Below are 16,813 nucleotides of genomic sequence, written 5' to 3' on the forward strand. Positions count from 1 at the left end.
TGTTAAATTTCACAACTAATGCTGCAGCTTTTTATAGCTTTTTACTACTGTCAAGTCTCATTTTGTTAAAACCTTGATGGTTTATCTTTACACGTGTATCCTTTTTCTTACTAAACCTTTTCTTTTTTTAAACTGTGCCTGCAAGTTTATTAGCTTGTCCCGGACTTTCCTGTTTTAACTCTGATTTTATAAAGCCTTGCCCCCCCCTTCCAATTTTAGCTCTCACCCATAGCTTTCCTCTCTGCTCCATCCTAAAACTCATCACCCCTTCCATACCTTCCCCACCTTATCTCTATAGAAATAAAGGCCATTGTTGTTCCCCCTACATGAGATTATTTTTCTGGGATGACTTGCAAAACCACAGGTGAATTATGTTACTAACAAATAATATAACCATCTCACTCAAGCTGATAAAACCTTTGTAACACACCAACACTTATATGCATACAGTATGTTTCATATCTAATGTAACAGGCTATAGAATGCCTCTTTAGTGCATAACAGTATTACACTTCAATAACTACATTCCATTTGACGTGGTAAAATGAGTTGCCTCCATTATAAACTTCTAAATCTGTCTACATCTTCATAAAGGACTTGTCTCTAGACAAGTTGTACCACTTTATACTATTATATTTAATGGTGTAAACTTCCTGTTGTGGATAGTTATATATTGGTATAAAAGTGTATTATACCAGTACAACAATTCCTGTATGTGAAAGGGAATAAGCTACATTGGTATAAGACACTTTGGTACAGTATAACTGTGTCCAACATTAGAGATTCTACCAGTATAACCATTTCAGTTTAAAAAAAAAAAAAAGACATAGGCCTGAGCCACACACAGTTGTATAAGAAAACAGTAGTATGATAATATACTTCTGTAGCAAAATGTGTAATTACTGATTCTTTGGGGGTATTTCTAGTTTTCTTTGGTGTCATTGCAGTGACTAGTTCAGCAGCTTTCACACCATTTCTCATTTATTTTCTGTAAATCCTTATGAGCTGGAAGTTTTGGCTGGTAGTGCATATTTCTCTGGGACGGATTCTTCCAATAGTGCAAAATATTAAATGGTTTGAATAAAAAGAAGTGCTACTTCTAAAGTAAGAGATGAGTGATTCTTGAGGAGTTGGAGCACCTCTAGGTTGCTTCAGAGCACATTTCTGAAGTGGTTGTTTTGTTTGTTGTGCAGGGTCCTTCAGATTTCTTAAATTTACAGCATAATTTACAAGTCAGATGAATAGTGTAAATTTACACATAATTAAAACATTTGTTTGAGTAACATGCCCAGAAGCTAAGACTAAACTGAGCAACAAATTTTATTTATAAATCGTGCACATCCTAGCTGCTTCCTGAGTTGTGGGTCACTCAGTTTTATAAATGTTGATACAGATTAACTCTGAATAGGATAAGATGTGTAATCATTGCATGCTAGCAGAGTTTTCTTAACTTGTGGAGGGAAGGGGAAGAATTTAAAAACAAACTGAAATGTTTTGGGTATTTAAGAGTTAAAAATTGCTATTGCTTCAGTTTGCTTTACTCTGAAAATTTTGGTAAATGACAAAATAACTTAACGTGAATGTTCTAAAGAGCTGGACCCATACCACTGCAGCATCAGTACATGCTGCATTGGAAACATTGGGGTGCTACCAGAGTATCTGTAGTAGTGTAGGGCAGGAAGAAAACCAGGCTGGATTCCTCCCATAGCCCCTCAGACCCAGCACATGAATATGTTAGCAACCTCTCCCATCTGCCCATGGGGCAACAACATAGGGCAGGAGGGAGAACTGATCTGGAGAGCCAGTGTGTGATACTGGTGACTTATTCCCATTCTGAGATAAGTGTACTCATGCTGCCTGCTAGTCTCATTCATTCCATATCTCAAGTTTATGCCGTGCTGGAGGATTAGGGTTCAAGCCTGCTGCTGATGCATGATGGGGCAGTAGTTACAATTGTATAATAGAAATGTTTATCTTTTTCCTTTTAAAAAATCCCAACAAATCTTAGAAAATTACATACAAAAAAAATCTTTTTAAAATATAGATTGCAGGTCAAGTACTCAAGAGTTTAAAAATGCCAGATTTACAGTTGCCTGTGCAACCTTAATTTTGTCCCCTTGTGTGTTTGCATTATGATGCAGTCTTTAATTACATGATCACATATTTGTTTTTTCCAATAGAATCCCTTTCTCACTCAGTGCACTGGGTGGACGCAGAAGGGGGCAGAATTAAGGTTGTAAGGCAATCTTAAAATTGGTGCTTCTACTTGAGGGCCTCTGAATTGCTACTCATGGGATTTAACACCTCTGTCATTGAGCTTCTGAACTGCCTTGAAAAGCAGTATCTGTTGGGTGAGGAGAGATCTTGCATGAAGGTGACATCAGTGACGTGCCCTATATAAGGGAGTGCACCCTCCACCCCACCAGCTTTTTCCTTTGTCACTGCCACAAATGGAACAGAACTCATTCTGTTGTGTCCTCCGGTCAAGATCCTAGCTTTGTACATTATATTGTAAATAGTGTAATGTAGTTTAATTAGTTGTAGTATAAATAGTCATAACCTGCTGTTGGGTCTGGGCCCCTTACTGAGATCGTGTTGGATCTTGAACCCCTGAAAGTCTACAAGGGGTACACCTCTTGCCCAACAATCATACCAGAATCTGAGACCCACATCCAGTCCCTTCTGTATGGATGAGGCCCACTCTGCTACCCAATGCACATTGTGCTCTGCCTTCATTCTCGGGACCAGAAGGGAGAGAGATGTTGTGGGTCCAGCCTTATCTCTTGCCTGTCATTGCCTAGAGCCTGATACTCTAATGGCCTGTTGGTAGTACTGAATTAGCCCGGCTTGTGTGCCAAAATCCTCTTGTAGGATTCAAGAGAGATCCCTCTGCTATGGATTCAACAGCATCTTCTGCTAAGGTCTTGAGACCGCAATCTCCTTGGCCTTTTACAGGGAGTGAATCCCTCAGATTGCACCATTGGCACAGGAAAGTGTAAAGGGCATCAGAGCTTCTCTGAACAATCAGTGCAGACCACACAATGTTTGCTAAGGCCATTAGGTCTGATGTCCTCATTGACCTATGTCACATTGTTTGCTCATCTGAACATGAGATCTTTGCAGCTGTAGGTGGCAGAACACTGCACACTAAATATGCACTGATTTCAGAGGAGACAGACCATCCTTCTTCAAGTGCTCCAACAGTTTTGTTGATGGTAGAACAGGGACAACATTCTCCAGGAGGTATCCTTTACTCTGCCCCGTCCCTTTTAATCATAATGATCACTGATGTGTCTATTCTGGACTGGGGTGCACATTGTTCCTAGAATCCAAGGCCAGAAGGGACCTCACTGATCATCTAGTCTGACCTCCTGTATAACACAGACCATAGAACTTCTCCAAAATAATTCGTACTGTATATCTTTTAGAAAGATATCCAATCTTGATTTAAAATTCACTATGACCCTTTGTAAGTTGTTCCAGTGATTTAATTCTGTGACGGTTAAAAATGTACACCTTCTTTCCAGTCTGAATTTGTCTAGCCTCAACTTTCAGCCATTGCATCATGTTATACCTTTCTCTGTTAGATTGAAGAGCCCATTATTAAATATTTGTTCTCTGTGTAGGTACTTATAGTCAGTGACCTTCTCCAAACCTCTTCCAGTTTATCAACATCCTTCTTGAATTGTGGATACCAGAACTGGACACAGTATTCCAGTATCAGAGGGGTAGCCGTGTTAGTCTGAATCTGTAAAAAGCAACAGAGGGTCCTGTGGCACCTTTGAGACTAACAGAAGTATTGGGAGCATTACTTCTGTTAGTCTCAAAGGTGCCACAGAACCCTCTGTTGCTTTTTACAGTATTCCAGTAGTAGTCGTACCAGTGCCAAATACAGAGGTAAAATAGACTCTCGACTCCTGTTCGAGATTCCCCTGTTTATGCATCCCAGGATTGCATTAGTTCTTTTGACCACAGTGTCACTCTGGGAGCTCATGTTCAGTTGATTATCCGTCATCATCCTTGAATCCCTTTTTCCCAGGATAGAACCCCCATTCAATAAGTATGGCCTACGTTCTTTGTCTCTAGATTTATATGTTTACACTTAAACATATTAAAACGTGTATTGTTTGCTTGAGCACAGCTTCACTAGCAATCCAGAACACTCTGTATTAATGACCTGTCCACTTCATTATTTACCACTCCAGTTTGTGTCATCTGCAAATTTTATGGGTGATGATTTTGTGGTTTCTCCCAGGTCATTAATAAAAATGTTAAATAGCATAGGACCAAGAATTTATTCCTGTGGGTCCCAACTGCAAACACATCTGTTTGTAAATGAGAAATCATTATTCGTTATGTTTTGAGATCTATCAGTTAGCCAGTTTTTAATCCATTTAATGTATGCCATGTTAATTTCAAATCTTTTTAGTGTTTTAATCAAAATGTTGTGCAGTATCAAGTCAGATGCCTTATAGAAGTCAAGTATATTACATCAACACTATTAGCTTTTATCAACCAGATTTGTAATCTCATTAAAAAATTAACCTGATGTCTTTTTTTTTTTTTAACGGCATCTGTTTTCTATAAATCCATGTTGATTAGCATTAATTATATTACCTTTCTTTAATTCTTTATTATGCAAGTCCTGTATCAGCCACTCTAATATCTTGCCCAGGGTTGATGTCAGACTGATAGGCCTATAAATTACCTGGGTCGTCACATTTATCATTAGCTGCAGTCCTAGAGTACCTTCTACACCTTAAGTCTCAGGGCTTAGGTATAGCTTTCTTAAAAGTCCACATGGGAGCAGTATCTGCTTATCGTAATTACACGTAGCGTAGTTGTAGCCATGTCGGTCCCAGGGTATTAGAGAGACAGGGTGGGTGAGGTAATATATTTTATTGGACCAACGTCTGTTGGTGTGAGATACAAGCTTTTGAGCCACACAAACTCTTTAGGTGTAGAAAAGATATGCTGAGTGTCTAAATGCAAGATGGAACAGATCATTTAGCATAGGTAGGGTAGCACATATTCTAAGGGACCATTCAAGGTAGAGCAGCCCATTAACACCTGCAGTCTTAGGACAAAAAGAGGGGGATAGCGGGTTACAGATTATGGCTTATTACAACAAATCCAGTGTCTGTTCAGTCATGATTTTTAGTGTCTAGCAGAGGTATGAATTTTATTTCCCAGGCTTGTCTTTTGAAAGTGTTGTGCAAGTTTCCTTTGAGGATGGGGACAAGGACTGGTAGGTCAGACATAGATTTTAGACACTTATACACCCTTCGGGGACTAATGCACCCCCCCCCCCGACCCCCTCAAGTATTTGCAGTGACACCAAACAATCTTTTCAAAATAGAGTAGGGTTTATTAGTCAGCTAGAACACAGCATTCAAAATTCTTATGTTAACAGGGATATAAAGTTTAAAGCATAGTCCATTCTGGTCAAGCCAGAGCAGATCACCAGCCAAGTATAGTGGATTCTATCTCAGGCTCTCTCTTTGACTCACTTGTTTGTCCTAGGAGAGAGCAGTCCGCTTCCTCCAGAAGCCCACACTTTATCCCCTGCTGGTCACATCTCAGTCCTCTGTTCTTAAGCTGGGGTCTCTGCTCAGCAGTGATGTGTGGTGGGAGGAAAACCTCCTTCCTCTGTGCTGTAATTTCCTAGGTGTCGATGTTCTGGCCACTGGGACTTTTCGTTGTCTCCTTTGGATTCTGCATTGATCTGTTACTTTCAACAGGTTTCAGCCAATTCCTTAATGACCCTAATCACTGCAACCCAGACAGCAAGGTAACTCATATTCTGTGCTGCCCCTAAGAGCAGACTTAGTCCTGGGGGATGGAGGAGGGTTAAGTACTAATTATAGAGGGAAACTGAGGTGCACATAGAATTCATTAAAAATTGCAGAAAATTCCACTTTCACACATGGTAAAGGTGTACTCCCTCTCCTCTCCCCAGTTAGTGAGCTCTCGCCTTCAAGGACCTAAAGCTTGCACTGATTAAGTTGATGGGCCCTGATTAAGTTGATGGGCCCTACTTATAAGTATCTGGCACAAGCCTTTTGAGCGCTTTTCAATCAAAATGGCCATCTGCTAGGAGGGTGCATGAGCTTTGGCCACTCTACTTCATATTGTAGTATAAAGTCACCATGATGCCCCATCCTAGCTTTGTGTCTAAAGTGGTCTCAGATTCCCACCTCTCTCCTTCATGTTCTTCCGCAGACCCCATTCCCAGCCCGGGGTATCTCTTCTCCATATTCTAGATGTAAAAAAGATGCTTTGTTTTTACCTGGAAAATACCAAGCACTTTAGAAAATCCTTTACGTTATGTGTAGCATATGGGGAGATGAAGGATGGTTCAGCGGTTATGGCACTAGCTTGGGACCTGTGAGATCTGGGTTCAAGTACCAAAGACTTACTGTGTGAACTTGGGTAAGTCACTTAACCTCTCTGTGGTTCCATGCCCCATCTGTAAAATTGGGATAATAGTACTTCATTACCACACAGGAACACTGTTACATCTTTGCTAGGAAACCAGTGTCCCCTAGTTTAAAGAATAACTCCACTAGAGCCACCACTCCATTAGTGGCATGCCTCTGGCACGTTCCCCTAATGGAGATATATATAATGCAGCAACTTGAAGTTTAGTGTACACATTCACCAATCAGTACTCTTTGGATTTAGCTTTGTGCTCTGATCCCTGGTTGGGGAAAACCGTCCATATTTAGCTAAGAATTCCTTGCCCACCGCCGTCCTGGTAGGACACCACTTGCTAATTTCCCTGAATACAGAGCCTCTCAATCATGGAAGAGAGGTTACTTATCAGTATCTGTTCTTCGAGTGCTTGCTCATGTCGATTCCATTCTGGGTATGTGTGCGCCCATGTGAACAGTTGTCGGAGATTTTTGCCTTAGCAGTGGATATAGGCTGTGGATATAGGGTTGGCTGTGGTGCCCCCTTGAGTTCTGCGCTCATACGCTGGTATATTAGGCGCTGCAAACACTGCACCCTCTCAGTTTCTTCTTGCCACCCATGATAATTGGTCGGAGCATCTCGTCTGTCTTGTCTTGCATCACAAGAGCATTACGGGTTCTTACAGTCCATTGTTCTGTCTCCTTTGTTTTTAGTTGTTAGGTACTTAATGGTCTAACTAAGTTAAGTGTTGGAGTAGTTTAGTAGTTGGAGTCTTGGCTGGGGATTCGCCTCGGAGCAGGGCTTTAAGCCATGCTCATTGTGCAGCCATTTGAGTCTCATTAGCGACCCCCACGGTAATTGTTTAAAGTGTTTTGGGGGAGTCCCACAGAAAGGACAAGTGCAGGATCTGCAAAAACTTTCACCCTCAAACTCAAAAGGAGCGGGATATTCGCTTGAGGGCCCTCCTTGAGGAGGCTGCGCTTCATCCTATCTCTGAGCCCTCTTGATCGGAGTCCACGCCCGGCACTTCGGCATCAGCGTGCAGGGCACCACTGGCACCAGAATCTGCCTGGCACCGTTCTCCCTCGCTGGCACATAAGCAGTCAAAGTCGATGGAGCCGCTGGCACCACAGAAAAAGGGGGCTTCGGGCAAAGGACCTGTTAGGCTATGTGCCTGCCACGCAGCTACTTGGGGTAATGCTGCAGTCGGACCCCCTAGCTCAGCAGGGACCCACCTCCGACTCAGGGAGCGGCAGGGGGTCTCAGCCCCTTGTAGAGCCATCTGTGCCCAAAGTGGGCCCGGCAGCCAAAGAGCAAGTAGACCAGCAGGCACCACAAACACCAAGCCAGGCGACCGGCCCTGCTAAGACCCCGGCATCTTCAGGCAAGCTGGTTATGGGACCCCCTTCTAAAGCAGCCTTGGTCCCCGGTCAGAAGCTCCAGGTCCCTGATGCCAAGGTCTCCACCTATGAGACACAGGACATCTGAGCCATGATGCCAATCCCCGTACCCACAGTACCATCGGGCCTCCAGAGATTGTCATGGTGCAGATCACCATCGCTTAGACAGTCTCCCAGGCGACTATCCCCCCCCCTCCCCCGGTGCAGGATTGTTCCCGGTCACGGCACCGGTCTCATGCTCCCCAGTACCGCTCTTCAGGCAGGCACCGATCCTCGCCCTCTCCTTACCGGTTGCTGACGAGTCAGTCAGCAGACTCAGGCATCTCCACTCCGACCTGGTCACCAGAAGGGCAATGGTCCAAAGGACAGTTCAGCCCCCTCACCTATAAAAGGCGACTTGCCTCCAGGCCGTGAGACCAGCACAGCTCCTGTGGTGGTGGTGTGGAGGCAGGGACAGGGGCCCACTCAGTGGCATTATTGAAACCCCTGGGGTGTACCTGTTATGCTGGTCCCACACGCCCACTGTTCCTCCTAGGTCGCACCAGACACACTGCCCACGGCACAGCCATTACTGGAGTCGGAGCACAGGGGTGACACAGTGGGCACCGATGCCCAAGGAGCCGATTCCAGATGAACAAAGGGAAGCCGCCACTTCCCCTGCGGTGCGGTCGTCTTCGTCATCTCCGGATGAAGTGGTGGTGGGCCCCTTGCAAACGAGCATCCCCTCTGACGACTTCAAGGAGCACCAAGCCATGCTCAAAAGGGTGGCTGCTAACGTGAACTTGAAGATTGAGGAGCTAGCAGAGTCTGACCTCTTTAATGTCATACCCTCCTCCACCCTGGCCCAAGTCACGTTACCTGGCTACCCAGGGGTCCTAAAAATTGCTAAGTCTGTGTGGCACACCCTCCTCTTCCATTCTGCCTACCTACAAGAAGGCAGGAAAGAAGTACTATGTCCCAGCAAAGGGATTTGAGTACCTGTACACTCATCCTCCAGTAGGGTCCCTGGTTATGTCCACCGTCAACGAAAAGGATAGGCAGGGCCAGGTGAACAGCACACCAAAAAATAGACACCAAGAGACTGGACTGGTTTCAGGAAAATTTATTTGACAGCCAGCCTGCAATTTTGGGTGTCTAACCATCAGGCCCTGCTAGGCAGGTACAACTTCAATCTGTGGGACTCCATCAGCAAGTTGAAGGAGTGCTTCCTACAGGACCGAGCCCAGGAGTTTGCCACATTGGTGGAAGAGAGCAGAGTTGTGGCGAGAAGTGCTGTCCAGATGGCCAGGGACGCTATGGACTCAGCGGCCAGGGTAGTCGCCTCTGTGGTGGTTATGAGGTGCAGCTCCTCGTTACAGTTCTCCGGGCTGTCCCTGGAGATGCAGACTACCCTCCAGGATCTCCCGTTTGAGGAATCAGGACTCTCTTTGAAGCTGACCAATGCACAGCTCCACAGCCTTAGAGACTCCCATGCCATCCTCCGGTCCTCAGGCCTACCCACCCCTCAGCAGTCTGGAAAGCTGATCTGCCCCCCTCCGTTGAGGTCTTGGGGTTTCCCTCAGTCCAGCTCCTACAGGAAGAAGGACAGAGATGAAGGATTTAAATGGCGTCACCCTGTGTCTTCCCGTTCCTCTACCCAGCCTGATTCTTCCAGAGGCCAAGGAAGCCAGAAGCTGGCATTTTGAGGATACACCTGAGGACGGCGCCCCAGTCACATCCCAGGATAAACCCCCCTGCTCTTTCCTCAACCGCCTGTGCCTCTTTGGGTTGTGGTTGACCTTGGACCGTTGGGTGCTAAATATCTTCGGGCTATACCCTACAGTTCGTGGCCGACCCTGCCTTCCTTCCACCCCCTTTCCTCCTCAGGGACCCTTCTCACGAGCAACTACTCATTCAAGAGGTTGAGAACTCCTATGCCTGGGGACAGTAGAGGATGCCCCTCAGACTTCAAAGGGAAAGGGTTCTACTCCTGCTATTTCCTAATCCTCAAAGCAAAAAGGGGTCTCAGACCCATTCCGGACATGTGCCGCCTCAACAAGTCTCTCAAGAACTTCAAGTTTTGCCTGGTCTCTTTGGCCTCCATTATTCCCTCCCTGGATCCGGGAGACTGGGTATGCTGCCCTCGACTTAAAGGATTCATTTTCCCATTTTTCCAGGGCACAGGTGTTTCCTCCATTTTGTGTTGGTCCACTGCCATTTTCAATTTACAGTGCTGCCCTTCAGTCACTCATTAGCCCCGAGAGTTTTTACAAAGTGCATAGCGCCAGTGGCCACTTACCTGAGGCACCGAGGGGCTCAAATGTATCCATACCTTGACAACTGGTTAATAAAGAATCGATCCCAGAATCGGGTGCGATATCATCTTGACCTGGTTTGCTCCACATGTCACGACCTGGGGCTGTTAATAAACGAGGAAAAGTCTTAATTTCAGTGCAACACAGAGTTCATCGGAGCAGTCCTCGACTCTACTTAGGCTAGAGCCTTCCTCCCCCAGGCTTGGTTCCAAGCCATGGTGGACCTGATCTTATACATGCAAGACTACCCTCCCACCACTCCTCACACATGCCTGAAATTGTTAGGCCACATGGCGGCCTGCACTTATGTGGTCCAGCACATGTGGCTCCGCCTCAGGCCCCTGCAGGCATGGCTGGCGTCGGTCTATGTCCCCAACAGACATAGCATGGACCCTGTGATCAGGGTCCCGGACCACGTATTGTTGTCACTCACATGGTGGCAGAATCCACCAGGTTGGAGGGAGTTCCCTTCACAGCTCCATCCCTGTTGATGACCCTAATCTCTGATGCTCTGGACCTGGGGTGAGGAGCCCACCTGGGCAATCTCAGCACACAATGTCTTGGTCAAGTCAAGATCGCTCCCTACATATCAGCGTCCGAGAGCTCAGAGCAGTTTGCCTTACCTGCCAAGCCTTCCTACCTCACATAAACAGCAGGGTGGTCCAAGTTCTGATGGACAATACAACGGCTATGTTCTGTATCAAGAAACAAGGCAGAGCCAGCTTGTCTGCCCTTAGCCAGGAAGCCCTCAGGCTCTGGAACTTTTGTGTACAACACAACATCTATCTCGTAGCCACACACTTCTCTGGGGCTAGGAATGCTTTGGCAGATCGCCTCAGCAGGACCTTTTTGTCTCATCACGAGTGGTCCCTCCATCCGGAAATGATCAGCATCATCTTTCAGAGGTAGGGGATTCTCCAGGTGGACATGTTCACGTCCAGGCAGAACAGGAAATACCACATTTCGGCTCAATACGGGGGATTGACAAATGCTCCCTGTCGGATGCTTCTCTGCTCCCGTGGTCAGGGGCTCGGTTGTGTGCCTTCCCCTCCAATGCTGCTAATTCAGAGAGTCCTCATGAAGATCAAGCAGGACAGGGAGAAGGTGATCCTCATAGCACTGGCTTGGCTGTGCCAGCACCGATTTGGCATGCTGCTGGACCTCTCAGTGGCTGCACCATTACTGCTACAGCACAAGCTGTCTCAAAACCCCAGCAGTCTTCTGCATCCGAACCTGACAGCATTGCACCTGACGGTTTGGCAGCTGCATTGTTAAATGTGGGGGAGCAGGAGTGCTCAGCCGCTGTCCAGCAGGTCCTGTTGGGCAGCAGAAAGCCCTCAACCAGAGTGGCCTTGCTGGCCAAATGGAAGTGGTTGTTGGATCTTGGATAAATGCATTCTGCCAGAGTGGGCCTCCTCCAGGTAATCCTGGACTATCTTCTGCATCTCAAGCTTCAAGGCCTGACCCTTTCTTCTAAAAAGGTCCACTTGGCTGCTATCTCAGCCTTCCATCCACTGCTCTAGGGTATGTCAGTTTTTGCCCAGTACATGATTGCCAAGTTCCTCAAGGGCCTCATGAACCTCTACCCACATGTCAGAGACCCCGTTCGTCCAAGGGAACTGAATCTTGTGCTGTCTCGGCTCACTGGATCCCCTTCGAACCTCTGGCTTCCTGCTCTCTCCTTTCCTGGAAGGTTGTGTTCCTGGTTGCAATAATATCTGCCGGCCCAGTCCCTGAGATTAGGGTGCTTATCTCGGAACTGCCCTATACAGTCTTCTACAAAGTCACGGTCCAGCTGCAATCACACCTGGCTTTCCTGCCTAAGGTCGTCTCTCAGTTTCATACAAGACAGAACATTTACTTACTTGTCTTCTTTCCAAAGCTGCATAAGTCAGAAGAGGAGTGTAGGTTATCTTCCTTAGACATCAGGAGGGCGCTAGCCTTCTACATTGAAAGGACCAAGCCATTCTGCAAGTTGACACAATGTTCGCTGCGGTGGCCAACAGGATGAAAAAATTGTCCAGTGTCCACTCAAAGAATTTCTTCTTGGATCGCTGCCTGCATTCACTGCTGCTACGATCAGGCAAAGGTGCCCCTTCCAGCCAGGGGCGGATTAACAAATTTGCCGCCCCTAGGCTGTCAAAAAATTGCTGCCCCTCCCCCCCCCAGCTCACCTCCGCTCCCCGGCGGCAAGCTGGGGAGGGAGGGGGGAGAAGGGGAGTTGTGGTGCGCTCGGGGGATGGCGGCGGCGGTGGAGCGGAGGTGAGCTGGGGCGGGCTGGGGAGCGGTTCCCGGCCCCCCGTTACTCCCGCGCCCGTGGGCCCTAGCTCACCTCTGCTCTGCCTCCTCCGAGCGCACTGCAACTCGCTTCTCCCTCCCTCCCAGTGCGGCAAGCCTGGGAGGGAGGTGGAAGGAGGGAAGCGCGGCGCGCCTGGGGGAGGAGGCGGCCGGGGATTTGGGGAAGGGGCGGAGTTGGGGAGGGGGCAAGAGCGAATTTGCCGCCTTAGGCCTAGGCCTTGTTGGCCTAGTTGATAATACGCCTCTGCCTCCAGTGATTGTAACCACCCACTCAACCGGGGCGCAAGCCTCTTTGGCAGCTTTCCTAGCTCAAGTTCCTATCCAGGACATCTGTAGGGCGACCACCTGGTCGTACGTCCCATTGAGCACTTACCAGCAGGCCCAGGATGATGCTAGCTTTGGTAGAGTAGTGCTGCAAGTCGCTAGACTGAACTCCAAGCCTACCTCCAAGTCACCTAGAATGGAATCTACATGAGCAAGCACTTGAAGAAGAAAAACGGTTATCTACCTTTTCGTAACCGCTGTTCTTTGAGATATGTTGCTCATGTCCATTCCATTACCCACCCTCCTTACTCCTCTGTGGGAGTTGCCGGCAAGAAGGAACTGAGAGGATATAGGGTCGGCGGCGCCTAAAATACCCACGCATGAGCGCGGCACTCAAAGGGGCGCCACAGCCAACCCTACAGATACCGCTAAGGCAAAAATCGCCAACAACTGTAAACGTGGGCGCGCACACACCTAGAATGGAATGGACATGAACAACACATCTCGAAGAACAACAGTTACAAAAAGGTAGGTAACCGTTTTTTCTTTGGAAGTCACCTCTGTGCATTCGTGCAACTTGCCTATCTTCCCCTCTGCCTTGGAGTTCTATAAAATATCAGGGTGCTGCAGGTAGAAGGAAGGAACTGAGGCAATGGTGGCACTCCCTTATGTGGAGTAGGGTGAAGACGTTACCCTCGTGAGATCTCTCATGATCACCCTTTCTTCCCCAATGGATGTGGCTTTTCAAAGCAGTTCCATCTCTCAGTGTGGAGGACATCATATTCCATAAGTGGAAATACACAGAGGCAACTTTGGAAGAACAGGTCCTGGTAAGTAACAGCTCCTTGTATAAAGATCCATATTATCCAATCAGAAGTCACCCTGACTATGAACGTATTAAATCTCTCAATTTCATTCAAGGTCACAGTATCAGTTTAGTGTAATGCATAAGCATTCCTGAATTTACTGCTATTCTGTTGTACCAACGTCTGTCCTGAGAAAATTAGTTCTGCACCTGCTCAGTTTATGCTGTGAGAGCAGCATTTAAATATTTTGGATGTTCAAAAAATATATCTGCATTTAAATCCCCTGATTATTCTAGCTTCAGTTTGGATGTGCAAAATAGTTTTTAATCACTTATTACTTAGCTAGTTTAAAATATTTTTGACACACTTGCTTGGAAACTAGCCTCTAGTAAGGATTAGACAATCACAAAATTTTGTAACTTCAAAAATTCACTAATGTGAGTTGTGAGCAAAAATGCCTTTTTGCAGTGGACAATGTTTTCTCACCCTAGCATAATTCAAATGAAAATGTTCTAACTGCCAAAAAAATCATGTTTGGAATGACAACAGGTATAGAAAAGGAAAATGTTGAGTATATACAAATGGGAGTTATAACTCCAAAAGTAATCAAATTATAGTATTCATACCAAATGAACTCCTGTGGGAATAGTGGATGATGATTTTGCCTGCTGGCCATTTTTAGGATCAAATACTCAGAAAAGTATGCTCAGTTCTAGATAGTTGCCTTTTCCTGTTTTAAGATAAATTGATTATAATTTCCCAGAGTCCACCTTTGGATACAGGCATTGTGGTCTCAAGTCTGCTTTTGGCAATACAGTTGTGTCCAAAAATGGAATTCCAGTTGAGTGAGCGATATGGAGAAGATCTGAGTGACAGCACTTGGGAATGTATACTTGCTATTGATCTCCTCTGCTGTCACCTGAAATGGAGTTGGACCCATGACAATATCATAAGGTATTGTGCTACTTACTCCTTACTTCAAAATGTTAACAAATTTTTCCTGTTCATTATATTCAAAAGCCAATTATTTTGCTTTTAACCTATGATCTTTAAAAACAAAATACTGTATTGATCATTCTATGTTTCTCTAACTGATGACAATCCAGGCTATAAAATGGCTACTGTTTTTGGTAGTATCAATCCATACTAGAACAGCAACAGTAACTGGTCAAAAATGATTTACAAAACTGTTTCTGGTACTGTAGCAAGAAAACGTCAGTGTCAAAACAGTATGTTACCAGAACGGTTTGCTTTGTAAATTTAGGAGCACCTCTGGGACTCTGGGTTCAGCCCAATGTATAAGTGGAAGCAAAATGCTTGATCATCTTCTGAAGACAATGGTTAGTTTCCAACAGATATAAGTGTGACTGGAAAATGCAACTAAAAATTGAAATTCATTGTATCCAAAACTGCTCCAGGATTGAACAGCTGTAACCCAGCCACACTGTGACAAGTCTAATATATTCTGGGTTTCTGCTTCAGGCAGCAAGTCATTTCTCTAACGGGTTAATTTAAACAAACAAACAGCTGCTCAGGGATTGGGAATGTACAAGTTCCAAGTAGATGAATTATTGAGCAGGTGAGATTATAAAAGGTGCATGATAATTTATCACACAGCTTTTCAATTTAATTTTATCCTATGATTATCAACACCATACCTGTACACACTCTTTCCAGTCTTATGTTTTCAACTCCAGTTTTCTTTCACAGTAAAGAGCTTTGGCCTGTCATGGATCAGTGGGTAAAGCATAGGAAAGGACCTGAGACTGTTCCACCTATTCCAGATATTATTGTAGCATCAACACTTAGGCTAATTGGTGAGTAACATAACTTTGGGTTGAACTTCTGCTTTGTATAAATAAACCCTCTGAAAATGCCTGGATGACTTCTGGAAGCTGAAATTGAAGTACTCACCCATTTTTTGCTTTTGAATTTCATTGTTACTTTAAATGTGATATTTCACCATTAAGTCAACAATTTTTAGCAAAGATTTCTTTGCTGCTGTGAAGATTTCTTTGCTTTCTCTGCCTCTGAGGATGAGTTATATTGATATTAGGGCTGTCAGTTAATCACAGTTAACTCACACGATTAACTCAAAAAAATTAATCGCACTTATAACAATAGAATGCCAATCAAAATGTATTACATATTTTTGGGTGTTTTTTTCTACATTTTCAGTATTGATTTCAATTACAATACAGACTACAAAGTGCACAGTGCTCACTTTATAAACCTTTACCCCGATATAATGCGACCTGATATAACATGAATTCGGATATAATGTGGTAAAGCAGCAATCCAGTGGATCAAAACAAGTTCGATATAACGTGGTTTCACCTATAATGCAGTAAGATTTTTTTTGGCTCCTGAGGACAGTGTTATATCGGGGTAGAGGTGTATTATTATTTTTTATTACAAATATATGCATTGTAAAAATGATAAAAGAACTAGTATTTTTCAATTCACCTCACTTTTAGGTGACATTGTTAACAAGAAGCAGGCAGCATGGCTCTTCTCCTGCAAATTGTAACCAATCTTGTTTGTCTGAGTGATTGGCTGACGAAGAAGTAGGATTGAGTGGACTTGTAGGCTCTAAAGTTTGACACTGTTTTTTGTTTTTGAGTGCAGTTATATAACCAAAAGAAATCTGCATTTGTAAGTTACACTTTCACGATAAAGAGATTGCACTTCAGTACTTGTATGAGGTGAATTGAAAAATACAATTTCTTTTAGGGTGCAAATATTTGTAATCAAAAATAAATATAAAGTGAGCACTGTACACTTTGTATTCTGTGTTGTAATTGAAATTAATATATTTGAAAATGTAGTAACATCCAGAAATATTTAAAATGAATGGTATTCTACTGTTTAACAGCACGATTAATTGCACAATTAATCGTGATTAATTTTTTAATAACATGATTAATCACAGTTAATTTTTTTAATCGCTTGACGGCGATATGTATTGCAATTTTGTGAGGAGAGATTACTCTGGTTTTATGCAAGGCTGTATAGGAGATTTGTAATGACTCGATTACTACCTATGTCTGTTAGTAGAAAGTAATTAGTTCTTAATGTATACCTTTTCCACCAGGGGAAAATTCTGGTGTCCCTATATTTTAGGGTTCTTCAAACTTTCCTCAGATTTTCTAGTAGATTCCTAACCTTGCATAAGCCATCTCTTCCTCCTATCATGATTGCACATCACTGTGACCACAAAAGGAATTGCTTACATGGGAAAGTAGTATTGGGAGAGTATTTTAATGTATCTTAATTGTCTTGTAAAACATTTTTGAAGCTGGAAATTAGAAGAACCCAGTACTATATGACTAGCCAG

General features: G+C 44.7%; 1 protein-coding gene across 6 annotated transcripts in view; it reads left to right on the forward strand.

The window, feature by feature from the left end:
* Positions 1-16,813, forward strand: part of ICE1 (interactor of little elongation complex ELL subunit 1) — a 74,437-nt gene that overhangs the window by 47,070 nt on the left and 10,554 nt on the right. For 3 of the 6 annotated variants that reach the window (XR_010598516.1, XM_005312921.5, XM_042859853.2), the window contains 2 exons: positions 14,240-14,430; positions 15,187-15,293. Coding sequence is in view for 4 of the 6 variants with exons in the window: in XM_005312921.5 (XP_005312978.1) it covers positions 14,240-14,430; positions 15,187-15,293 (298 nt within the window). In the remaining 2 variants the exon portion in view is untranslated. Of the gene's footprint in view, positions 1-13,423; positions 13,645-14,239; positions 14,431-15,186; positions 15,294-16,813 lie in introns of those variants that run through there. The other 3 variants (XR_010598515.1, XM_024113218.3, XM_065584176.1) reach the window with 2 other exon arrangements.

The sequence above is a fragment of the Chrysemys picta genome, chromosome 2 (assembly GCF_011386835.1).
Source record: "Chrysemys picta bellii isolate R12L10 chromosome 2, ASM1138683v2, whole genome shotgun sequence".
Taxonomy (NCBI): domain Eukaryota; kingdom Metazoa; phylum Chordata; order Testudines; family Emydidae; genus Chrysemys; species Chrysemys picta.